Below are 27,623 nucleotides of genomic sequence, written 5' to 3'. Positions count from 1 at the left end.
ACAAACTATGTTGCTTCAATCTTTGTTGTTTTTTAAATTATGCTTTTTGAGATAATTGTAGATTTATAAGTAGTTGTAAGAAATAATGTGGAACAGTCCCATGTGCCCTTCACCGTTTCCCCAGTGATGACATCTTCCAGTATGACACTTCCTATCACACCCAGGACGTTGGGACTGACAGAATGCACTGACCCCATTCAGATTTCACCAGCTCCACACTCACTCAGCTGCTCATTTCCTCTCGTCTGTAGGTTTTGTGTGTCCACCGTCAACAGCAAACTACATAATAGCTCCCTCACCCTCAGGAACTCTGCATTGTGCTTTATCACCACACCCACTTCCCTCCCGCTGCCCCCAAGCCCTCACGCTAACCCCTGGTAATCACGAGTCCATTCTCATTTATATAATTTTGCCATTTCAAGGATATTATATAAATGGGGTCATTTAATATGCAACCTTTTAGGGTTGGTTTTTTCCACTCCATAATACTGCCTGGAGTTGACCTAGCAGAAGCCTGAAACTACGCTAGTATGGAATTTGGGACAGACTTAGTTTTTGCACATAACCTTGTACAATCTTGCAACAGAAGCAAGCCACACAAGATATATACCTGGACTCTCCTGTATTATACAATTTTTCTTGTTCTGAATATCCATGATGCTACAACTGACAAAAACAAAATTGGTATTTCAGACATTTTCTTAAGTCTTTTAAGCTAAAATCACATGCAAGAATAGCATTTGCAGCTACTAATTTTGATCCCTTTTAGACTGGTATGAAAGTCTGTGTTGAAGCAGCAAACCAATGAATGCTGCCTTTTGGATATTATGTTTCATCTTTAGTTAAACACTTCCCTGCTATATTCATTTATCATGGTCTTGTGCTCAGCCACTAAGTCATGACCAACTCTTTGCAATCCCATGAACTGTAGCCACCAGGTTCCTCTGTTCATGGGATTCTCCAGGCAAGAATACTGGAGGTTGCCATTCCCTTCTCCAGCAGATCTTCCTGACCCAGGGACTGAACCCACGTCTCCTGAACTGACAGGTGGATTCTTTACCACTGAGCCACCAGGGAAGTCATATTCATTTATATCATCTAATATGTGACACACTGTTGTCGTATGCATAATTTTGTGATCTTTTGCCTATTTCCTTATTGGACTATTTGTGTTTTTATTGAATTTTGAGAATTCCTTTTTTTAAAGTGGGGTAAAATTGTTATTAACATCATCAAAGTTGTTGTGCAATTAGAGTTTGTTTCTTCTTATACTAAGTCTATTCTATGATCTGGATGCATCCCAGTTTAAGTGTCCGCCCCATGAAAGATACTTGGACCGTCTCCAGTTTTTAATTATTATACATGAAGCTGTAACGAATGTTTGAGTACAGGTTTTGTGCAAATGTAAGTTTTCATTTCCCTGGGATAAATGCCCATAAGTGCAATTGCTGGGTTATGTGGTAGTTGCACTTTTAGTTTCACAGGAAACTGCCAAACTGTTTCCAGAGTGGTTGAGCCATTTTACGCTCCCAACAGCATTTACGAATGGTCTTGTTCTCTGCATTCTTTCAAGCATTTAGTGTCGTCACTATTTTTTATTTTAGCTATTTTGATAGGTGTATGATAATACCCTTTTATGTTTATAAAGAAGTTACATTTCCCTAATGACTAATGTTGCCAAACACCTTTTCACGTGTTTATTTGCCATCCATATATCCTCTTCAGTGAAACGTGACTTTGTGTCTTTGGTCCATTTCCTTATTAGGTTGTTTGTGTTTTTATTAAATTTTTAGAATTCTTTTTTTTAAAGTGAGTTGAAATTGGTATATAACATTATATTAGTCTCAAGTGTACAACATAATAATTCGGTATTTATATACACTACAAAATGATCACCACAATAAGTCTAGTTACCATCCATCATACAATTGGCCCCCTTCCCCATTTAGCAGCCCCTTCAAACCCCTTCCCCACAGTATCCACTAATCTGATCTCTGTATCTATGAATTTGTTTTTGTTTTGTCTGTTCCTTTGTTTTGTTTTTATAGATTGCACACATAAGTGAAATCATATGGTATTTGTCTTTCTCTGTCTGACTTATTTCACTTAGCATGATACCCTCTAAGTCCATCCATGTTGTTGCAGGTGACAAGATTTTCTTTTTTACGGCTCAGTAATATTCCAATGTGTATACATACTACCTCTTTTATATCCATTTACCTATAGATGGGCACTTAGGTTATACCCATATCTTGACTATTGTAAATAATGCTGCAATGAGCATATATCTTTTAAAATCAGTGTTTTCATGTTCTTTGGAGAAATACCCAGAAGTGGAATAGCTGGGTCACATGATAACTCTATTTTTAGTCTTCTGAGGAACCTCCATACTTTTTCTAAATAGTGACTGCACCAATTTACATTCCCACCAACAGGGTATTGGGGTGAGATTCTTTATATATTCTGGACACTAGTTTTTTGTTGGCTTTGTGGTTTGCAATTTCAACTCCTTTTGAAGAATCAAGCAGCAAAAAATTAAACAAAAAATATTGATTTGTTTTAGTTTTCTACCTGTTTGGGGAAAGGAGAAGAGTGTGGGGAATGAGGGGGGAAAGTGGGAGGCATTTCATGGCTTATGAGGATATGAGCAATGGCTCCCATTTTTCACAGCATGTACACATGAACTGCAGTGAGGCAGATGGAAACCAGAATGCGGGGAGTCAGGCAGTGTCTGAGGTCCTCGATATGAAGCACACTCACAGGTAAGGCTCTGTTCACTCCCTATCCTGGCACAACTGAGTCTGGCGCGAGAGTACCTGCTGTGGAAACTGCCCACTTAGAGACTCTTTCAGGATCTGTTTCCTTCTATGTCCCAAGGTAGACACAGAAGGAAAAGGAAAATGCTGATTTGTTATTAAATCAGAAAAGCATCTCCTCTCAAAAGAATGTGAAACCCTTAAAGCCTCACAAGATAAGGAACAAATTATCCTGGTTCCAAACAATTGCTGGAGTAATTCAACATTCTTAAATCTATCGTCTCCAGAAAAATCTCTTAAATTAGAAACGTGAAAATGAAGAGTTTTTCAGACCAGGCTGGAGGACTGCCCATGAATATATATTAAACTCACTCTATCTGATTAATAAATGTCCATGTGAGCCCAAGATTAAGATAACATGCTGAGCTTATATAATATTTACTCACTCTCTGATAATATCTCCAAAAGCCCAGAAGACCCAGATCTGGGGTTGCCGCTGCCTTAAATAGAATTATTATAGCTTAATTTCCCTCTTTATCTCAGATTGCAATGTACCAGTGTATCATGGTGCATTTAATTCTCTCTCTATTCATTGTGTGATAGAGGACCAACATTAAAGCCACAGGGGTAGCACACTGGACACTGACCAGACATTTTTATTTAACACAGAAAAATGCTGGTGTAAATGATACTGAAATAAATATGCTCTGATTTAAAATGCGAGTTCCTGAAAGGAAATCTTGGGAGCCATAAAATACCATTCCCCTCCTCAAGGTTGTCCAAAGGGAAAAAAGTCAGACAAGGCTTTCAACCGGGTTGTTATCTTTATGATGCAATTTAATCTGGGATGCTACAAACACGCGGGGCAGGATCATTGAGCAATAACATCATAAAATACCAAGAAGGGGCTAAAGAAAACAGGAGAAAGTGTATTGCGGTTTCCTCACTTTCACGCAAAGATGTGAGAATATTATGTTAACCTGTCTGGTGACCACAGGGAACTGCTCTGAGCCTGCACTGGGTGGGGCCTGCTCCGATGCAAGTGGAGAGACCAAATGTATTGGGTTTGTCATGTGGGTTAGACCCAACATGTGTGTCATCTCATTTAGGCCTTTTGATAAATAACTTTTGAGATTAGGAGATAGTTTCCTCATTTATCCATTTATTCATGTAATTAACTAGTAAACTGTTCTATATCAATTTATATTCAGGAATGTTACTTTATTCAGTAAGTTATAATATTTATTTTTATGCTCAAATTATCCTGTATTTTATCAGTGGGAACCCCTTCAAGCTGGCTCCTGTGTGCCATGGACATTTAGACATGTCCCCATTATTGAAGTACTTTCATATTTTCTGGCACCACAAGATGTTCCAAGTTCAACATCTTCCTTGCCCCAGCCCCAGAACTGACCATTTTTCCAAGGAGAGCTTTTCATACAGAATAGTATTTAGAAACCAAGATTAGAAATGTTAGATGGTACTATTGCTACTGGAGTATAATAATTTCTAGACCCTCTCAGCAGATAGGAATAAGCTAGACGGTAAAGCATCTGCCTGCAATGCGGGAGACGTGGGTTCGATTCCTGGGTTGGGAAGATCCCCTGGAGAAGGAAATGGCAATCCACTCCAGCACTCTTGCCTGGAAAATCCCATGGACAGAGGAGCCTGATAGGCCACAGTCCATGGGGTCACAAAGAGTCGGACACGACTAATGAATGACCTCCTCCTCCTGTACAGATGTCTATGTATGTGTGTCTGTATGCATACTGACAAGACATATCTGTTTATCTCTCTAATCTAGTTTACCTATCTATCCACGAGTTCACATTAATACCTTCAATTGCAATACCACACCAGGAGGGTATTTTTAAGTTCCCTCTGTTCTATCTGTAACTCCATTGTTCAAGAATGAGAAGCCTGACTTTCATTATCCATAAGATATTTAATTATTGCTTAATCCTAGGATACCCAGGATTGGGCTTCCCTCACAACTCAGTTGGTAAAGAATCTGCCTGCAACACAGGAGACCTGGGTTCAATCCCTGGGTCGGGAAGATTCCCTGGAGAAGGAAATGACAACCCACTCCAGTATTCTTGCCTGGAGAATCCCATGGACAGAGGAGCCTGGCAGGCTACAGCCCATGGGGTTGCAAGAGTCGGATACAACTTAGTGACTAAACCACCACCAGGATACCTAGAAAAGAGTTTCAGATTGTTAGCCCATGACTCAGGGAGAAAGAAATCTACTTATTAGAGTTGAATATTTGTTTACAGTTGATTTTGTGATCCCAAGCAATGTGGCAACCGACCATCTTTTAAACATAAAGTTCATATTTGCAGCTTTTCTTGAGAAATCAGAAGGTATGGCTCTCCCCACCTTTGGACAGGGCATGAGTGCTTTCCCAGGGTTTGCTGTCTCCCCTACAAATAATCCCTTCTTGCTCTTGTACATTCAAACCCCACTTCACCTGGACCTCTGCCATTCCTAGAAGGACCTTCTCCACCACTGCCTCCTTTTCCTCTCTCTCATTCCCTCCATTCTGGTGGTCAATGCTGCCACTCCAATAAAAGCATTTCACAAAGAACTGGCTCCATGCTAACCCAATATACATGATTTTTCAGCTTTGTTTAACTTGACCCCTTAGTAGCACTGACACGGGATGCCCCATCTTTCCTGTGACAAAGCTGCTCTGGTTCCTTCCCACTTGGTGGCCTCCTCACCCTTCTGTACAAGCTCACCCTCCTTTGTTCATTTCAGCTCAATTCAGTCACTCAGTTGTATCTGACTCTTTGTGATCCCATGGACTGCAGCCCGCCAGGCCTCCCTGTCCATCACCACCTCCTGGAGTCTACTCAAACTTATATCCATAGAGTCAGTGATGCCATCCAACCATCTCATCCTTTGTTGTCCCCTTCTCCTCCTGCCTTCAATCTTTCCCAGCATCAGGGTCTTTTCCAGTGAGTCAGTTCTTGGCATCAGGTGGCCAAAGTATTGGAGTTTCAGCTTCAATATCAGTCCTTCCAATGAATATTCAGGACTGATTTCTTTTAGGATGGACTGGTTGGATCTCCCCGCAGTCCAAGGGACTCTCAAAGAGTTTTCTTCAACACCACAGTTCAAAAGCATCAATTCTTCGGCACTCAGCTTTCTTTATAGTCCAACTTGCACATCCATACTTGACTACTGGAAAAATCATAGCTTTGACTAGATGGACCTTGGTCGGCAAAGTAATGTCTTTGTTTTTTAATATGCTGTCTAGGTTGACCATAGCTTTTCTTCCAAGGAGTAAGCATGTTTCAATTTCATGGCTGCAGTCACCAGCTGCAGTGATTTTGGAGCCCAAGAAAACAAAGTCTGTCACTGTTTCCATTGTTTCCCCATCTATTTGCCATGAAGTGATGGGACCAGATGCCATGATCTTCGTTTTCTGAATGTTGAGCTTTAAGCCAACTTTTTCACTCTCCTTTTTCACTTTCATCAAGAGGCTGTTCATCTTTGCTTTCTGCCATAAAGGTGGTGTCATCTGCATGTCTGAGGTTATTGATATTTTTCCCGGCAATCTTGATTCCAGCTTGTGCTTCATCCAGCCTGGCATTTTGCATGATGTACTCTGCATATAAGTTAAATAAGCAGGGTGACAACATGCAGCCTTGATGTACTCCTTCCCTGATTTGGAACCAGTCTGTTGTTCCATGTCCAGTTCTAACTGTTGCTTCTTGACCTGCATACAGATTTCTCAGGATGCAGGTGAGGTGCTGTGGTATTCCCATCGCTTTAAGAATTTTCCAGTTTGTTGTGATCCACACAGTCAAGGGCTTTGGCATAGTCAATAAAGCAGAAGTAATTTGTTTTTTTTTCCTGGAATTCTCTTGCTTTTTCAGTGATCCAGTGGATGTTGGCCATTTGATCTCTGGTTCCTCTGCCCTCCTTTGTGGGGCTGCTAAATGTTGTGGCTCCCTGGAGCTTACACCTCCTATGGCTCTCTCTGTGATCTCACTTACCCCAATGGGTATCTTCATTTATAACATACAGGGAACTTGCAAACGTCCATCTCCAGGCCTGTCTTCTCTGAGTTCTAGTCACTGCCTTCTCTCAGATGTTTCACAAGTCTCTCAAAGTCAACAGATATGAAGCTGAACTTGTTCCCCCCCAAGTCTGCTCTACCTCCAGACTCTTTCTGCTGTGGTGGCACCTTCTCTATCCCCCAGACCCAATCCATTAAGAGGTCAGCTTCAATCTCTAATGATCTTCCTCATCTGCCAACTTCTTTTCATTGCCATGTCACCCTCTCATCCAAAGTATTGCTCCGATGGCCCCTTAACTGGCTCCCCTCCCTTCCCTAACTCTACAGTGTTAGTATATTGTGTGTGTGTGTGGGGGTGGGGGGGTGGCAGACAGAAAGAGGAGGGAGGGAAATGCAGATTTTCTCACAGTTCTTAGGATGAAAAGAAGACTGCTTAACAATGGCCTGCAAGGCTCTCATAGTTTCCTAACCTCCTACAGCACTCCCCGCTGTTCTTGGTTCTCAGTTATTGCATCTGTTCATCCCTCAGTGGGCAGCCATGTCCTCTTCCCCATGGGGCATTTGTACATGGGCTTTCTTGGTCAAAGAATGCTCTTTTCTTGTATCCCCTAACCCCGGCCAACTCACTTTCAACCTAAAATGTGCCTCACTAATTCTTCTCTAGCTCAGTCATTTGATTTTCAGAAACACTTTCCCTGGACTTGCTGTCTGTGTCTAGCTGCCTCCCTGTTCACACTGATAGCATTAGGAATTTGGCTCAAAGGCATTTTCACCTCTGTGGGATCTGATTAACACCTGCCTTCCTGTTACAGAATGAATACCTCTGTCCCCTCCCTAATTCATATTTGGGACCCTACTCTCTGATGTGATGGTATTAGGAGATGAGGCCTTTGTGAGGTGCCTGAGATTAGTTAGGGTCATGAGGGAGGGGCCCTCATGACTGGGATTCATGCCCCTATAAGAGTTATGAAAGAGCTTGCTTTCTCTCTCTGCTCTCTTCCATATGAGGACATGATGAGAAGTTGGAGTCTGCAGTTTTGAAGAGGGCTCTCAGCAGAATCCAATCATGCTAGCACCTTGATCTCAGATTTCCAGGCTCCAGACTGTCAGAAGTAAATTTCTCTTGTTTACAAGCCACCCAGTCATGGCATTCTTGCTTATAACAGCCTAAACTGACCAACGCACTCCCCCAGGGGCACAGGGTCTACTCTTGTTATCTCTGCTTCTTGCACAGTTCCCAGCAAGACATGTGCTCAAGAAGCTTGTTGAGTAAATGGAGACAACATGATGTGGTGGCTACAAGCATAGACTCTGGGGAAGACTGGCTCTACCCTGTGTGTGCTGTCAGGCAAGTCACTCAAATTCTCTGAGCCTCAGTTTCCCCATCTGTTAAACAGGGAGAGTGACAGCACTCATCTTATAGGGCTGTTATGAAGATTCAGTGATCTTTGTTTAAATGTAATGCATTCAGAATATTACCTGACAGATAGTAAGGATGATATGTGTTTGTTAAACATGTAAAATGAACAGGTACTAAATAGTCATCGAATGAATAAGTATTAATGAGCCAGACAGAAAATATGATTTTTAAAAAGAAATACAAGTGGGCTATTACTCATATATAGGCCAATGGCCAGATCGTGTTGACTAGATATAACAAACTAAGTAACAGAAAACAAGATTTAAATTTAATTCAACCTGCATTAGTAAGTCTGTGACTACATGTTGGGAAAACAACTTCTTACAACTGGGAATACATCCAACATCTTAAGAGAAATGGGGACTCAAATTCTTAATATATTCAATGAAAGCTTTAGGTATGTCTGATGCTATTGACTAGTCATATGTAGGGCTGAATTATTTCTATCAAAAAATCAGCAAAACAAGAATAAAACTCCCAAATGAACTTTTTATAAACCACCCACAGCTACCACACAAATTCATCCATCAAAGGTTTGAGAATCTTCTTTGAGAGGTCCCCATGCAGCACCTAGTACAAGGCAAGAAAGCACCATGACTAGAAGACAACACTATAAAACACAGAAATCACACATTCCTACCAGCCCTTATCATATTCTTGAACATTCTTTCAAATAAAGGAATATTAAAAAAATATCTGGTTCATCATTTCTTCCTTTGAGCATGTATGACTTTGTCAGGGCATTAACAATGAAAATCTTCAGGTCTAGTTTTCATCCAACGTATAATTTTTTTCACTATAAAGGGGAGTATTATCATAGGACTAAAGACAGTGAAAAAGTTTTTGATATAGTGTTTCTGTCAGTTTTTAAGGTTTTGTTGTTGCTTTGGAAGAAAAAAAAAAGGAAGGACAGTTGTGGTGTTAAGAAAGGGTGCTTGGCAAAGGGGAAAGAGCTCAAAACAACAAAGTAATCAGAGCTACTGCAGCAAACTAGGAAGACACTATTAGTTTCTACTTAAAGGTACTACATAAATTGCTTTAGCTTGTTTAGTTCAATTTATATGCACACAATATCAAATTTAAATTGTGAGTTGTTTCAGTGAAAATGCACCAACAGAAGGGAGATTTCATTTTCTTCATGAAAAAAGAAAGTCAGCTGTGAGGCCAGATTTTCATCCAGCCTTAATTGTGAGCTGATGCTGACTGAGAGAAAAGGCTCTGTTTAAATATTTGTCCCGGGAGAGACAAAGGGTTGGGTGAAGACTTGGTGCACAGTTCTGCTGGCTGTGGGAGGCTGCAGCCAGCAACTGGGGCTGTGGGTCAGGGAAACTGAAGCCAAGCTGTGCAGAAAAGAAATTCGTACCACACACCAAGACGTGGTGCTCCCTACCTTACCAGCCTCCTCTCCCTCCCTGTGCTGGAACAAGACTCTCTTCCACCCCCGCATTTCACCTGTGCGGCTTTCTCTGCAGACAGCGCCAGCTAAACAGCGCTTGCCTAAGTCTCTTATGTTCTTTGGTGTCACCTCTTCCAAAAAGCTTTCTCCAACCCCCAGGTGGGAGACATCTCTTCTCTGCACCTAGTGCCACAATCATGTATTTCTCATCACTTATGCTGTGTATCCAGTTTGGGCAGGAGATGCAATTTAATCAATTCTGTTTCCAGCAACAGTGCCTGGCATGAAGAAGACACAGCAGGTATCTGAATAATGTTGAAAGACGTCAACCTGCTGGGTAACACGCAAAGACACAGCCAGCAGAATCCATTCTGGATTTTCAATAATGACTGGGTACTTTCTATGGAGGAATGATTGAGAATAAAGGCAAAAAGATGCTTGAGATCCTACGTGAGGCCCCTCTACCTATTAATACCTTAAATAATAGGGTTCAAGCCAGTCTAATTTGTCTCCCACCCACTTCCCTGTTTTGGGTCATGCTTCTGGTAAGGTCTTATTTAAACATTTTTTTATTGAACATAAGGTCACAAAGATTTTCTATGTTTTCTTCTAGTTTTAGGTTTTTACATTAAAGTTTATGATACATTTTGAGTTAGCTTTTGTATATGTACAGGCTTTGGGTTGAGTGTTTTCTCTGGGGCAAGTGTGATGGAAGAATATTCAGTAGTTCCACACCTATTGGTGAAGGTGAAAGAGGAGAGTGAAAAACCTGGCTTAAAACCCAACTTAAAAAAAACAAAGATCATGGCATCTGGTCCTATCACTTCATGGCAAATAGATGGGGAAAAAGTGGAAACAGTGGCAGACTTCCTTGGCTGCAAAATCACTGTGGACGGTGACTGCAGCCACGAAATTAAAAAATGTTTGCTCCTTGGAAGAAAAGCTATCACAAGCTTACACAGCGTTTTGCCAAGAAAGGTCTCTATAGCCAAAGCTATGCTTTTTCCAGTAGTCATGTATAGATATAAGAGTGGGATCATAAAGAAGGCTGAGCACTGAACAATGATGCTTTTGAACTGTGGTGCTGGAGAAGACTCTTGAGAGTCCCTTGGATAGCAAGGAGATCAAACCAGTCAGTCCTGAAGGAAATTAACCCTGAATATTTATTGGAAGGACTGATGCTGAAGCTGAGCTCCAATACTCTGGCCAGCTGATGAAAAGAGCCGACTTATTGGAAAAGACCCTGATGCTGGGAAAGACTGAGGACAAAAGAAGGGGGTGACAGAGGATGAGATTGTTGGATGGCATCACTGACTTAATGGACATGAGTTTGAGCAAACTCAGGGAGACAGTGGAGGACAGGGAAGCCTGGCATGCTGCAGTCTATGTGGTTACAGAGAATCGGACATAACTTAGTGACTGAACAACAATTTTTTGAAAAGATTATTCTTTCTCTCTTGCATTGTCCTTTGCAACTTTGTCAAAAAATCAATTGTCTGTCAGCGGAGAGAAAAATTTGGTGTTCTCTATTCTGTTACATCGATCTATTTTCACACCAATACCCCACTGTAACAAGTACTGTAACTTTAGTCTTAAAATCCAGTAATTTAATCTCCCAACTTTGTTCTTCTTTTTAAAAATTACTTTGGTACATTTCCATATTAATTTTACAATTGGCTTATCATTTTTTACCAAGAAAAGCTTACTGGGGTTGAGTTGAGTCTATAGGTAAATTTGGAGAGAATTGAAATTTTAACACTGTTGAGTTTTCCAACCCACAAAAACAAGGCATGTCTCTCTATTTTAGTAAGGTTGTCTTTATCTCAACAATGTTTTGTTGCTTTTGGCATGTAGGTCTTGTACACTTTTGCTGGATTTATCTCTATTTATTTTTTCTATGCTATTGTAAATGGTATTATTTAAAATTTTTAACATGATTCTTTGCTGTGTGTATATAGAAATGCAACTGATTTTTATATATTGATCTTATATCTAGCAACACTGGCTTTCCTGGTGGCGCAGGTGGTAAAGAATCTGCCTGCAATGCAGAAGACCCAGGTTCAATCCCTGGGTCAGGAAGATCCCTGGAAAAGGGAATGGCAACCCACTCCAGTATTCTTGCCTCTTCTTCATATCTTCTGCTTCTGTTAGGTCCCTACCATTTCTGTCCTTTATTGAGCCCATCTTTGCATGAAATGTTCCCTTGGTATCTCTAATTTTCTTGAAGAGATCTCTGCTGAAGAAGAGGTGGCAAGACTACACAGAAGAACTGTACAAAAAAGATCTTCATGACCCAGATAATCACGATGGTGTGATCACTCACCTAGAGCCAGACATCCTGGAGTGTGAAGTCAAGTGGGCCTTAGGAAGCATCCCTACGAACAAAGCTAGTGGAGGTGATGGAATTCCAGTTGAGCTATTTCAAATCCTGAAAAATGATGCTGTGAAAGTGCTGTACTCAATATGCCAGCAAATTTGGAAAACTCAGCAGTGGCCACAGGACTGGAAAAGGTCAGTTTTCATTCTTCTTAGGTTATTATATATATTTTTAATCAAAGTATATTCTGATTCTATTTTATCTCCTTTGAATCCTTAGGAGTTAAAACTGTTTGCCTTTTTTTAGTGGTTGCATTAGGGTTTATAATATGTGTCTTTACCTTATTTCAGTCTACCTGTAAGTGATATTATACCACTTCATGTATAGAATAGAAACCTTACAATAGTATTCTTCTATTACTCTCCTCCCAGGTTTTCTTTTTTGGATACTGTTGTCATAAATTTTATTTCTACTATGTTATAAACTCCATAATATATTGTTATTTTTGTTTAAATGGTCAATTATCTTTCAAAGAAATTTAAATAATAAACAACTTATATAATTGCCCATGTAGTTATCAGTGCTCTGTATTCCTTTGTGGGGATCCATCATGTGTGGTATCATCTTCCTTCTGCCTAAAGGACTTTGGTATCTCTCATGGTGCAGGTTTGCTGGTGGTGACATCATCCAGGTTCTATAGATTTGAAAATGTCTTTATTTTGTCTTTGTTTTGAATGATATTTTTGCCAGATATAGAATCCTAGCTTGACAGGTTTTTTCTTTCAGTACTTTAAAGATCTATTCCACTGAACTACCTTGTGCTGAATTCAGAAGCAAGAAATTTACTATCTTCCTTATTTGTTCTTCTGTAGCTGCCTTTAAGATCTTCTCTCTATTATCTGTTTTGAGAAATTTGATTATTATATATCTTGGTGTTGTTTTCTTCATGTTTCTTGTGCTTGGGGTTTGTTGAGCTACTTCATGAAATCTGCTTTCATCAAATTTGAAAACACTTCAGTGATTATTTCTTCAAATATTTTTCCTGTTCTTCCTGTTTTTTTCCTTCTATTGAACTAGTTCAATTATAAGTATATTAGGATGATTTAAATTATCATGTATTCTTTTCTTCCTTTTTAAAAATTCTTTTTTCTCTTTATGCTTCATTTTGAATTGCTCCAGTTTGGATAGATAGTTTTATCTTCAAGTTCAGTAATCTTTTCTTCTGCAATGTTTAATCTGTTGTTAATCATAACCAGTTTAATTTTCATCTCACATACTGTAGTTTTAATCTCTAGATATGAGCCTTTTTATATTTTCCATGTCTCTACTTAATTTTTGAACATATATAATATAGTAACTTTTAAGATCCTTGTCTGCTAATTCTAACATCTGCATCAGTTCTGGTTCAATTTTCATTGATTGATTTTTCTCTTCATTATGGATATGAGTATAGACTTCAATTATTTTTTTCCACAGAAAACCAAACTGCCCTCCAAAAATGTTTTATCATTTCCCACCACTACCAACACATGGGAGTGTTCATTTCCCTCCCTCTCCTGCCAACACTGAATTTGACAGCCTTTAATCATTGTCATGCAGAGTTCCAAAGAATAGCAAGGAGAGATAAGAAAGCCTTCCTCAGCAATTAATGCAAAGAAATAGAGGCAAACAACAGAATGGGAAAGAATAGAGATTTCTTTAAGAAAATTAGAGATACCAAGGGAACATTTCATGCAAAGATGGGCTTGATAAAGGACAGAAATGGTAGGGACCTAACAGAAGCAGAAGATATGAAGAAGAGTGGCAAAAATACACAGAAGAACTATACAAAAAAGATCTTCACGACTAAGATAATCACGATGGTGTGATCACTCACCTAGAGCCAGACATCCTGGAATGTGAAGTCAAGCGGGCCTTAGAAAGCATCACTATGAACAAAGCTAGTGGAGGTGATGGGATTCCAGTTGAGCCATTTCAAATCCTGGAAGATGATGCTGTGAAAGTGCTGCACTCAATATGCCAGCAAATTTGGAAAACTCAGCAGTGGCCACAGGACTGGAAAAGGTTAGTTTTCATTCCAATCCCAAAGAAAGACAATGCCAAAGAATGCTCAAACTACTGCACAATTGCACTCATCTCACATGCTAGTAAAATAATGCTCAAAATTCTCCAAGCCAGGCTTCAGCAATATGTGAGCCATGAACTTCCAGATGTTCAAGCTGGTTTTAGAAAAGGCAGAGGACCCAGCGATCAAATTGCCAACATCCTTTAGATCATGGAAAAAGCAAGAGAATTCCAGAAAAACATCTATTTCTGCTTTATTGACTATGCCAGAGCCTTTGACTGTGTGGATCACAATAAACTGTGGAAAATTCTGAAAGAGATGGGAATACCAGACCACCTGACCTGTCTCTTGAGAAACCTACATGCAGGTCAGGAAGCCACATTTAGAACTGGACATGGAACAACAAACTGGTTCCAAATAGGAAAAAGAGTACGTCAAGGCTGTATATTGTCACCCTGCTTATTTAACTTCTATGCAGAGTCCATCATGAGAAACACTGTGCTGGAAGAAGCACAAGCTGGAATCAAGATTGCCGGGAGAAATATCAATAACCTCAGAAATGCAGATGACACCACCCTTATGGCAGAAAGTGAAGAGGAATTAAAAAGCCTCTTGATGAAAGTGAAAGAAGAGAATGAAAAAGTTGGCTTAAAGCTCAACATTCAGAATACTAAGATCATGGCATCTGGTCCCATCACTTCATGGGAAATAGATGGGGAAACAGTGGAAACAGTGTCAGACTTTATTTTGGCGGGCTCCAAAAAATCACTGCAGATGGTGATTGCAGCCATGAAATTAAAAGACGCTTACACCTTGGAAGAAAAGTTATGACCAACCTAGATAGCATATTGAAAAGCAGAGACATTACTTTGCCAGCAAAGGTCCGTCTAGTCAAGGCTATGGTTTTTCCAGTGGTCATATATGGATGTAAGAGTTGGACTGTGAAGAAACCTGAGTGCCAAAGAATTGATGCTTTAGAACTGTGGTGTTGGAGAAGACTCTTGAGAGTCCCTTGGACTGCAAGGAGATCCAACCAGTCAATTCTAAAGAGATAAGTCCTGGGTGTTCTTTGGAAGGAATGATGCTGAAGCTCCAATACTTTGGCCACCTCATGCAAAGAGTTGAGTCATTGGAAAAGACTTTGATGCTGGGAGGGATTGGGGGCAGGAGGAGAAGGGGACGATAGAGGATGAGATGCCTGGTTGGCATCACCAACTCTATGGGCATGAGTTTGGGTGAACTCTGGGAGTTGGTGATGGACAGGGAGGCCTGGCGGGCTGCAATTCATGGGGTTGCAAAGAGTTGGACATGACTGAGCGACTGAACTGAACTGAAGTGAATCTTTGTCAGTCTCACACTATTTACTCCTATAATAGATACTTATTTTTCTAATTAAAAACTTTTTTTGGCTGCACTATGCAGCATGTGGTTAGTTCCCAGACCAGGGACTGAAACCCTGTGCCCTCTGCAGCAGAAGTGTGAAGTCTTAACCACTGGACTGCCAGGGAATTCCCACAACAGATATTTATTGAGTGCCAGCTATAAGCCTAGTGACAGATGGTGGCAATTGTGTAGTGTTCAAGCAATCATAGTAGTTGCCCACGTGGTGCTTATTATCTTGTGATGCTTACTTTTTTATTTGCATTTCATTGATTATTAGCAATCATAGTTGAGAAATTTTTCTCATATATTGTCCAGTTATATTTCTTCTTTGCATATGGCTTAGTAATGTTTACTGACCAGTTTCAAGTGAATTGTTTGGATTTTTATTCCTATGTAAGAGCTATTCATTTACTAAGAATAAATACCTATTTCACTTTTTGAATAATTAAAAATATCTTATAAACAAAGATTTTTTAAAATAAATTAACATTTGTATGCAATTTCTTTGAAGAAATGGTTTACATGTTACTCAAATATTTTTTCTATATTGAAAGTAAACAGAAATTGATTTGGTATTAAAAACATGGCCCTTAAAGACAAACATTTTTGAGTAATGAAAAAACACAAAACACATATATGAATACATAAGATATTGTGCTCTTGTTCAGTCATATCCAGCTCTTTTTGGCCCCATGGACTGTAGCCTGCCAGGCTCCTCTGTCCCTGGAATTTTTCAGGCAAGAATTCTGGAGCGGGTTGCCGTTTCCTCCTCCAGACATAAGACAGACATAAACACATAATGAATAAAACTTTCATATGTATCTGACATCAACAAATAAATGGCTTACAGTCTTTAGAAATAATCAAGCAGATCCCAAACGCTATTTTACTCTTTTAATAATGAAATGGAAAGTCAAAGAGATGAAACATTCCCACATTAAACATTTCCAGCTGATTAGATATTTCTGGCAAAGCCATGCCATCTGTATTAGAAATGCCCTATATACAAGACTTAATTTGTAATTGTCTAAGATCTATTCTTTTGAAGGAGAAAATGTCAAAATCCCCATTATAGAATATTTGCTTACCCACTGAAGAGTAGCAGGAGTTCTCAAAGGCATGTACTATGTATTCATCTGGCTGTTTGGGTAAATGCTTCCTGGGGCACCAGGAAGGGATCCCTGATTGAGACACAGGTTCTATAACAGGCCCAGTGTCTTTGTAGCATTCATGGTCAACATGAAGTGGACAGGGGTGTAGTGGATCCTAAGAAGCATTTCAACTCTATGGCCAGGGGTGTGACTGACATACATCATATGGCTAAGGAGTGTTAGCCCTCTGAATATGATGGAAGAAATGTATGTCACCACTTGTGCTATGAGCAGCTTTAATAATGGGGATGATGACAGCAGCCAGCAAAGCCCCCAAAAGCCCAGGTCCCCAATTCCTCCCACAGGCCTGGCCCCTTGACTGACCTGTCTGGTGAAGGTGGTCTCTGGCCACCTCAAACAAGCGCAGGTGCATGTTGGTGATGGGGTTGAAGGAGCCACAGGCCAGGAGCACCACAGGGATTCGGCTCTTCATCCTGTCGGACACATCCGCACCTGCTGCTGCAGCCACCCTGCCTTCATTGGGGCAAAAACTCACATCAGAGAGTTGGCACCAAGACAAGCGTACAATTACTGAGATAGCAGTGAAACTTGAATGGCATCTAAAAATTACAGTTAATGTGGATTTCTTGATTTTTATGATTGTCTGTTGTGGTTATGTAGGAAAATGGCTTTATCAGACATAAACAAAAAGTTTTTGTAGGTTACAAAAGGAGAAGACAATTGTCCAAATCAGTGTCTCTGAACCACATACAGGCCATTATTTCTTACTTGTAAGATGACTGAGGAGGTAAGAATAACAACATTAACAGGAGGCTTACCATGGCCAGGAACTGAGCCAAAGTATATCCCTTACCTCAACAAATCCTTCCAAGTCAATCCTGAGTGGTTACTTATAGGAGCTTAGAAGCTGCAAGGTCAAGACTAGAACCCAGGCAGCCTGACCTAGAAACCATGTTTTCTTGTAACTTCTATACTCTCCCTGTGCTTTGAGGATCACCTTAGGGTCAAAAGGAGTATGTAAGATGCTCCAAATGCCACCTCTGATAGTCCAAACAGAAGTCACAATGCCCCAGAGCAGAGGAGTGGTACTTTTAAAAAATTTATTTTAAAATAATTTCAGACTTACCAAAAAAAGCTGTAAATCTTGTACAAAGAATTCATATGCACAGAATCCCTAAATGTTAACATCTTACCACACTTGCTATATCATTTATTTTCTCTCTCCATATACACATGCATACATGTATATACCTATAAATAATTTTTTTCTGAAATGCCTGAAAATAATTTTTTTCTGAAATGCTTGAAAATAATATTTCTTTACCTCTAAACACTTCAGTATGTATTTTCTAAGAGCAAAGACATTTTCCTATATAACTGCAGAGAAATGATTAAAATCAGAAAATTAAGTACTATTAATTTACTATAAATTAAGTACTATTAAGCTACAGTACTATTATCTAATCTATAGATCTTTTCTGATTTCACCCATTGTCCTTTATCTGGAGCCCTAGCATTCTGAGGTGGTCAGGCCATCCCGTTTGTCCCCTCACTGTGTAGCTTTCAGCACCAGGGAAACTTGGTTAAAGTAAGGTTAAAGTAAAGAGGTTGAAGTTTAAGGTTAAAGTAAAGCAGAAAACAGCTTGGGCTAGAGGACAGGCTGGCAGACAGGGCTCTCTTAACTCTAAGGCACTGCCTCCTACAGTGTTGGTGAAGTGCTCCACTGGAGTTTAGGCCTTGGTTTGAATCCTAGTTCTGCCTCTTACTGGCTATGTGACCTAGTGCAAATCACAGTGCCTTTCAAGCCTCAGATTCTCCATATGCAGAATGGGGACATTATTACTTACACTTCCAGGGTTGTTGTAAGGATAAATGAACTATGGATGGAAAATGTTTGGGTGCACAGGAAGCATCTAATAAATAACCACTGTCACTGTGATGATGATGATGCAATGATAAAAAATGTGTTGCTGTTGACCACAGTGATGGAGGAGGGGAGGGGGAGAGGTGGTGGCAATATGTTTGTGATTCAGTTCAGCTCAGTTCAGTTGCTCAGCCGTGTCTGACTCTTTGCAACCCCATGAACCACAGCATGCCAGGCCTCCTTGTCCATCACCAACTCCCGGAGTCCACCCAAACCCAGGTCCATTGAGTCAGTGATGCCATCCAACCATCTCATCCTCTGTCGTCCCTTATCCTCCTGCCTTCAATCTTTCCCAGCATCAGGGTCTTTTCAAATGAGTCTCTTCACATCAGGTGGCCAAAGTATTGGAGTTTTAGCTTCAGCATCAGTCCTACTAATGAACACCTAGGACTGATCTCCTTTAGGATGGACTGGCTGGATCTCCTTGCAGTCCAAGGGACTCTCAAGAGTCTTCTCCAACACCACAGTTCAAAAGCATCAATGCTTTGGCACTCAGCTTTCTTTATAGTCCACCTCTGACATCCATACATGACTACTGGAAAAACTATAGCCTTGACTAAATGGACCTTTGTTGACAAAGTATTATCTCTGCTTTTCAATATGCTGAGCAGGTTGGTCTTAACTTTCCTTCCAAAGAGTAAGCGTCTTTTAATTTCATGGCTGGAATCACCATCCACAGTGATTTTGGAGCCCCCAAAAATAAAGTCAGACACAGTTTCCCCATCTATTTCCCATGAAGTGATGGGACCAGATGCCATGATCTTCGTTTTCTGAATGTTGAGCTTTAAGCCAACTTTTCACTCTCCTTCACTTTCATCAAGAGGGTCTTTAGTCCTTCTTCACTTTCTGCCACAAGGGTGGTGTCTCTGCATATCTGAGGTTATTGATATTTCTCCCGGCAATCTCGATTCCAGCTTGTGCTTCATCCAGCATAGCGTTTCTCATGATGTACTCTGCATAGAAGTTAAATAAGCAGGGTGACAATATACAGCCTTGACTTACTCCTTTTCCTATTTGGAACCAGTCTGTTGTTCGATGTCCAGTTCTAAATGTTGCTTCCTGACCTGCATATAGGTTTCTCAAGAGGCAGGTCAGGTGATGTGGTCTTTCATCTCTTTCAGAATTTTCCACAGTTTATTGTGATCCACACAGTCAAAGGCTCTGGCATAGTCAATAAAGCAGAAATAGATGTTTTTCTGGAACTCTCTTGCTTTTTCTCTGATCCAGCATATGTTGGCAATGTGATCTCTGGATCCTCTGCCTTTTCTAAAACTAGCTTGAACATCTGGAAGTTTGTGGTTCACGTATTGCTGAAGCCTGGCTTGGAGAATTTTAAGCATCATTTTACTAGCATGTGAGATGAGTGCAATTGTGCGGTAGTTTGAGCATTCTTAGGCATTGTCTTTCTTTGGGATTGGAATAAAAACTAACATGTTCCAGTCCTGTGGCCACTGCTGAGTTTTCCAAGTTTGCTGGCATATTGAGTGTAGCACTTTTACAGCATCATTTTTCAGGATTTGAAATAGCTCAACTGGAATTCCATCACCTCCACTAACTTTGTTCATAGTGATGCTTCCTAAGGCCCACTTGACTTCACATTCCAGGATGTCTGGCTCTAGGTGAGTGATCACACCATCGTGATTATCTTGGTCATGAGATCTTTTTTGTACAGTTCTTCTGTGTATTCTTGCCACTCTTCTTCATATCTTCTGCTTCTGTTAGGTCCATACCATTTCTGTCTTTTATTGAGCCCATCTTTGCATTAAATGTTCCCTTGGTATCTCTAATTTTCTTGAAGAGATCTCTGCTGCTGCTAAGTCGCTCCAGTCGTGTCTGACTCTGTGCGACCCCATAGACAGCAGCCCACCAGGCTCCGCCATCCCTGGGGTTCTCCAGGCAAGAACACTGGGTGGGTTGCCATTTCCTTCTCCAATGTATGAAAGTGAAAAGTGAAAATGAAGTCGCTCAGTCGTGTATGACTCTTCGCGACCCCATGGACGAGACCTACCAGGCTCCTCCGCCCATGGGATTTTCCAGGCAAGAGTACTGGAGTGGGTTGCCATTGCCTTCTCCGAAGAGATCTCTAGTCTTTCCCATTCTATTGTTTTCCTCTATTTCTTTGCACTGATCACTGAGGAAGGCTTTCTTATCTCTCCTTGCTATTCTTTGGAACTCTGCATTCAAATGGGTATATCTTTCCTTTTCTCCTTTGCTTTTTGCTTCCCTTCTTTTCACAGCTATTTGTAAGGCCTCCCCAGACAGCCATTTTGCTTTTTTGCATTTCTTTTCTCCGGGATGGTCTTGATTCCTCTCTCCTGTACGATGTCATGAACCTCCATGCATAGTTCATCAGGCAATCTGTCTATCAGATCTAGTCCCTTAAATCTATTTCTCACTTCCACTGTATAGTCCTAAGGGATTTGATTTAGGTCATACCTGAATGGTCTAGTGGTTTTCTCCACTTTCTTCAATTTCGGTCTGAATTTGGCAATAAGGAGTTCATGACCTGAGCCACAGTCAGTTCCCGGTCCTATTTTTGCTGACTGTATAGAGCTTCTCCATCTTTCGCTGCAAAGAATATAATCAATCTGATTTCGGTGTCAACCATCTGGTGATGTCCAGGTGTAGAGTCTTCTCTTGTGTTGTTGGAAGAGGGTGTTTGCTATGACCAGTGTGTTCTCCTGGCAGAACTCTGTTAGCCTTTGCCCTGCTTCATTCCATACTCCAAGGCCAAATATGCCTGTTACTCCAGGTGTTTCCTGACTTCCTACTTTTGCATTCCAGTCCCCTATAATGAAAAGGACATCTTTTTTGGGTGTTAGTTCTAGAAGGTCTTGCAGATGTTCATAGAACCATTCAACTTCAGCTTCTTCAGCATTACTGGTTGGGGCATAGACTTGGATTACTGTGATATTGAATGGTTTGCCTTGGAGATGAACAGAGATCATTCTGTCATTTTTGAGATTGCATCCAAGTACTGCATTTTGGACTCTTGTTGACTATGATGGCTACTCCATTTCTTCTAAGGGATTCCTGTCCACAGTAGTAGATATAATGGTCATCTGAGTTAAATTCACCCATTTCAGTCCATCTTAGATTGCTGATTCCTAGAATGTCTATGTTTACTCTTGTCATCTCCTGTTTGATAACTTCCAATTTGCCTTGATTCATGGACCTAACATTCCAGGTTCCTATGCAATATTGGTCTGTACAGCATCAAACCTGGCTTCTATCACCAGTCCCATCCACAACTGGGTGTTGTTTTTCTTTGGCTCCATCCCTTCATTCTTTCTGGAGTTATTTCTCCACTGATCTCCAGTAGCATATTGTGCACCTACCAACCTGGGAATTTCATCTTTCAGTGTCCTATCTTTTTGCCTTTTCATACTGTTCATGGGGTTCTCAAGGAAAGAATACTGAAGTGGTTCGCCATTTCCTTCTCCAGTGGACCACATTCTGTCACATTCTGTCAGACCTCTCCACCATGACCCATCCGTCTTGGATGGCCCCACATGGCAGGGCTTAGTTTCATTGAGTTAGATGAGGCTGTGGTCCGTGTGATCAGATTGGCTAGCTGTCTGTGATTGTGGTTTCAGTCTTTCTGCCCTCTGATGCCCTCTCTCAGTGCCTACTGTCTTAATTGGGTTTCTCTTGGCACCTTTCAAAAAGGCTCCTTGTGACCCTCACTTCCTGGTATTTACCTGTAGACCCTTCTCTTTGAATGTGGAGAGGGCCTACTGACTTGCTTCTAGTGAAGATTCCACTAGACTCCTCACTAGAGGATTCCACTTCTCAGAGAAGATTACAAAGTCTCTGGCTTCCCTCTTGTTCACCTCTTTCACTTTCTCTCTTGCTCATTCTGAAGAATTTGGCCACTATGTTGTGAGCTGCCTCATGGAGAGACTCACTGGGCAAAGAATTGAAAGTCCTCTGGTGATGACAGCCTGCGAGAAACTGAGTCCTGCTAACAACCATGGGAGAGAACGTGGAAGTGGATCTTTCCCACCTGAGTCTTCAGATGAGACCACAGCCCCATGAACACCTTGACTGCAACCTTGTAAGAGACTCGGAACCAGACACCCCAATTTAGTGGGGCCGCCTCTAGATTCTTGGCTCACAGAAACTGTGAGATGATAAATGTGTGACACTTGAAGCTGCTGTGTTTTGGGGTACTCTGTTATGCAGCAACAGGTAACTAATAGAGTGACCAACAAGAGGGATGCATTTACTTATTCCTTACTCCTCTTGCTATGTTGGCCTTGGCTGTAATTCTGCAGTTAAAAGGGTAACATGGAGAGTCCTTGGTGACTGGAGCCTGGTTCTTCTCTGTACTGGAGGAAATTGTTTTAATCTGGCCCCTGCTGCTGCCTGTATCAGCTGTATCCAACTACTGCTTGCTTCACACTTTATAGTCTAGCTGTGATAAACTTCTTGTCAGTGGTTTCTCTGTGAGCTCCTCATGGCCTCCTGCTTCAACTTCAAGTGCTTCTGTTTTTGGTTGGCTAACAAGTTTGTTTGGGTTTTCCATAACATCTTAAACTTTTTGGCCAACCCAATATATACTACTTTAGTTTCTTCCAACTGGAATACTCACAGTACATCCCAATCTGTTAAGACTCAACTCAGGTGATCATATTACTTAGGTGACTTCAATCATTATCTCCTGACTGCCTGCTAGGTGTTTGTTATCAGTTAGGGAGGTATTTGGCTGCAAGTTCCAGAAGCTAATCTCAACGACTTAAACAAATAAAGTTTTATTTGTTTTCTTTCTTTTTTTTGGGGGGGGGGAATAGTTTCATCCTTTATCTTTTTATTTTTTATTATTTTTACTTTATTTTACTTTACAATACTGTATTGGTTTTGCCATACATTGACATGAATCAACCACGGGTGTACATGCGATCCCAAACATGAACCCCCCTCCCACCTCCCTCCCCACAACATCCCTCTGGGTCATCCCCGTGCACCAGCCCCAAGCATGCTGTATCCTGCATCGGACATAGACTGGTGATTCGATTCTTACATGATAGTATACATGTTTCAATGCCACTCTCCCAAATCATCCCACCCTCTCCCTCTCCCTCTGAGGCCAAAAGTCCGCTATACACATCTATGTCTTTTTTGCTGTCTTGCATACAGGGTCATCACTGCCATCTTTCTAAATTCCATATATATGTGTTAGTATACTGTATTGGTGTTTTTCTTTCTGGCTTACTTCACTCTGTATAATCGGCTCCAGTTTCATCCATCTCATCAGAACTGATTCAAATGTATTCTTTTTAATGGCTGAGTAATACTCCATTGTGTATATGTACCACAGCTTTCTTATCCATTCATCTGCTGATGGAAATCTAGGTTGTTTCCATGTCCTGGCTATGAAATATCTAGAAGTAGGCAGCAGCTGGCACTGGATCACTGGCTAAACAATGACCTACAGTTTGTTCACTTTTTCCTAGTGGTCACAAGAGGTCAACAAGATTGCTGCTGTAGCCACATCCATCATGATTATAATCAAGCCAGGAAGAAGGAGCAAAGAGCAATACAGACTGGATGCCCCTCTTAAGCAAGAACACAAAAGTTTTTAAAGAACTTTTCTGTAGATTTTGCTTCTGCCTCATGGCCATAGGTCGAGTGGCCACTCTAGGCAAGAGAAGCTGGAAGAGCAAGTCTTTAGCTTTGTAGCCTCCAGTTTGGAAGCAGTAGGGAAAAGGGAGCTGGGAATAGGATTAGTTAATTCACAGCATCTGCCACACTGGCTTTTCTGACACCTAGGCTAACTGATCTCTGCTCACCTTTAGTAACTCACATACCACATTTTTTTGGAAAAACCTACTTTTGTGTCTGTCTTCCCAACCAGAGAGTAAACCCCGTAAGAGAAGGAGTGGTGTTTTCTTCATTTTTGATCTCAACTTCCAGCACAGAGCCTGGCCCAGAGGAGGCCTGGGTGGAGACTGAAAGGGCACCGGCCAGCGGGCGAGTGGACCCATGTCCTGTTACTGGGAAGGCTTAGGCACCTCCTCAGGTACATACAGAAGTTGTCCTGGGAGTATTCTGAGCTACAGTGGTGTGAAGATAAAAAAAAAGTCTTAACTGAGGCAGGCTGTGGTTTGCTTCTCACTTCCTTTGAGGCAGTAGGGACAACCCCTGCTATGTGAGAAGAAAGTAACCTGCGTGTGAGAGCTGCTGCCCCTGGCTTTTTCCAAGGGAGGGCGGATCTTTAATGAGAGAGTATGCTGAGCTACTCACAGGAGCTACTCACAGGAGCAGCCTTGTGATGAGTGTAGCTGAAGAGGATGGCTGGTTTTGTTTTGTTTCTGTTTGTTTGTCTTGTTGTTGTTGTTGTTGTTTTTACAATTGTTAGGAGGCCTTTCAAAATTCTATTTTATTTTGACAAAATATCATGTTTTTAGAGTCCTTAAAACATCTACCTGCAGCATCTCAGGTAACCTGGGGTATTGACGCATGTTCCCAAAGTCCCCAGAAACTGTAAATTAGAACGTTAGTTTGAATGGTGGCATCAGTGTGATGCAGTGCCATGTTGGAAGGAGAATAAATCATATGTAGTAAGTGTCTGTCTGTCTTTTCTTTCCTCACATGGAGCGACTTGCTCTGTCTTAACCGTGCCTCAGGCGGGAGGGTTCCCAGGCTCAGGAACAAAGTCAGTGCACCTGCATTGTTGAATCATTTGTACACTCCAGCTGGTTTCAGCGAAACACCCTCCCAAGCCCAAACCCAGAGGAATACAATGACAGGACTGAGACGGACTCCCTCCTGGGGTCCACCAGAGAATAAACCCGGCTCAAATTTGAACACATCTCAGAAGCTGGATGCACGCCATAAATGACTCATCTATAAAACAGAATTAAAGAGAGGGAAAAAAAAATGTGACCCATCTGCTCTATCATGTCGTAGTATCCAGTGAGATGAAGCAAGTGTGGGGGACTTTTGCTACTGGGAAATGCTTCTCATCAAGAAGCATTTAATGGGAGGTCCACAGAACGAGCAGTAATTGCAGCTGAAGGTTTAACAAGTAGAGAGAGTGGCACACGGTCTTCTTGGAATTTATCATTAAGCTGAAGGCAAAGCAAACAGATTCCACCTTTGGATCCTGCCTCCTACTGTACAGTCATCCCAACAGCATCTCATCGTGGTGTGTGCTCGGTCGTGTCTGACGCTTTGTCCGACCCCATGGACGGTAGCCTGCCAGGCTCCTCTGTCTATGGGATTATCCCGTCAAGAACACTGGAGTGGGCTGCCAGGCCCTCTTTCAAGGGATCTTGCCGAATGAGGGATTGAAGCCATCTCTCTTGTGTCTCTTGCATTAAGTGGATTCTTTACCACTGTACCACCTAGGAAGCCCAACATCCTCTCGTCCTTTCCTCAGATACAACACGATGCTCTTTTCTCCTCACCTGTGCAAATGCTCTTCCAACCACCTGAAACACCAACCTTGCTCCTGTCTTCAAGGCTTTTTCCTTAGTCTCTACCCAATGCCTCCCTCTCCCACTGTACTAACTGCACCTGTTAGATACTACACATTTATCACTTTCTTCTCTCATCCGACCACAGACTTGTCATTGCTTTGTTTCCAGGTCACTCTTCCTCAAGTAGAAGGTGAACTCCTACAAGGGAGTTTCTTATTCATCTAGGCCCTTTAACTTCTGCAGAGTTCTAGCACACAGGTGCTCAGGAATATATGTGGCATGAATGAGAGAATGAGGGACTGTTTCTGACCAGTTCAGTTCAGTTCAGTCGCTCACTCGTGTCCGACTCTTTGCGACCCCATGAATCACAGCATGTCAGGCCTCCCTGCCCAGCACAAACTCCTGGAGTTCACCCAAACTCACGTCCATAGAGTCAGTGATGCCATCCAGACATCTCATCCTCTGTCGTCCCCTTCTCCTCCTGCCCCCAATCCCTCCCAGCATCAGAGTCTCTTCCAATGAGTCAACTCTTCACATGAGGTGGCCAAAGTACTGGAGTTTCAGCTTCAGCATCAGTCCTTCCAAAGAACACCCAGGACTGATCTCCTTTAGAATGGACTGGTTGGATCTCCTTGCAGTCCAAGGGACTCTCAAGAGTCTTCTCCAACACCACAGTTCAAAAGCATCAATTCTTTGGTGCTCAGCCTTCTTCACAGTCCAACTCTCACATCCATACATGACCACAGGAAAAACCATAGCCTTGACTAGACGGACCTTTGTTGGCAAAGTAACGTCTCTGCTTTTGAATATGCTATCTAGGTTGGTCATAACTTTCCTTCCAAGGAGTAAGTGTCTTTTAACTTCATGGCTGCAATCACCATCTGCAGTGATTTTGGAGCCCCTCAAAATAAAGTCTGACACTGTTTCCACTGTTTCTCTATCTATTTCCCATGAAGCGATGGGACCAGATGCCATGATCTTCGTTTTCTGAATGTTGAGCTTTAAGCCAACTTTTTCACTCTCCTCTTTCACTTTCACCAAGAGGCTCTTTAGTTCTTCTTCATTTTCTGCCATAAGTGTGGTGTCATCTGCATATCTGAGGTTATTGATATTTCTCCCGGAAATCTTGATTCCAGCTTGTGCTTCTTCCAGCCCAGTGTTTCTCATGATGTACTCTGCATAGAAGTTAAATAAGGAGGGTGACAATATACAGTCTTGATGTACTCCTTTTCTTATTTGCAACCAGTCTGTAGCAACCTCCTTTTCAGATATTGACTTCCTCTCTTTGTTTGTCCCAAGCAGTCAAGACTGTGCCTTCCAGGGATATAAGCTAACCTTTCCAGCTTCCCAGAAACACCCAGGGCCCCTCCCCAAGATCCCAGTTTACCCAACTCAGGCTGAAATCAAACAAGATGTTCCTGCCCTGTTGTACCACCTCTGATGCCAGGATTCCATGAACAGGGATATATGGGCCTCCTGCACGCTGACACCAAGGTCGTTCCTCTGCCCTGATGGTCATCAGCTGTGGCTTTGCCAGGTGGGAAGATTATGAAGGTGTTATTAAATTAAGGATCAGAAATGAGGAGGGTACCTTGGATTATCCAAGGTGGGCCCAATTTTAACATGATTAGGGTCCTAATAAGAAGGAGGCACGACAGTCACAGGGAAAGACGTAAGGACCAAAGCAGCGATCAAGAGGCAAGAAGATGCTCTGCTGCTAGCACTAAGACAGAGGGAGGGGCTCTGGCCGAGCAGTGCATGTCAGGCCCACAAGGAAACAAAGTCTTGCCTAGAGCTTC

General features: G+C 41.6%; 1 protein-coding gene across 2 annotated transcripts in view; it reads right to left on the bottom strand.

Annotated features, from left to right (window-relative positions):
• Positions 1 to 27,623, bottom strand: part of NMNAT3 (nicotinamide nucleotide adenylyltransferase 3) — a 123,448-nt gene that overhangs the window by 45,190 nt on the left and 50,635 nt on the right. The window contains exon 2 of one of the 2 annotated variants that reach the window (XM_068976786.1): positions 16,836 to 16,989. In XM_068976786.1, coding sequence (XP_068832887.1) covers positions 16,836 to 16,948 — 113 coding nt within the window. In that variant the 5' untranslated portion in view covers positions 16,949 to 16,989. The remainder of the gene's footprint in view (positions 1 to 16,835; positions 16,990 to 27,623) is intronic. The other variant, XM_068976776.1, reaches the window with a different exon arrangement.

The sequence above is a fragment of the Capricornis sumatraensis genome, chromosome 1 (assembly GCF_032405125.1).
Source record: "Capricornis sumatraensis isolate serow.1 chromosome 1, serow.2, whole genome shotgun sequence".
Lineage (NCBI taxonomy): Eukaryota > Metazoa > Chordata > Mammalia > Artiodactyla > Bovidae > Capricornis > Capricornis sumatraensis.
The sequence above is the reverse complement of the archived record's forward strand: the minus strand, read 5'-3'. Positions and strand labels throughout refer to the sequence as shown.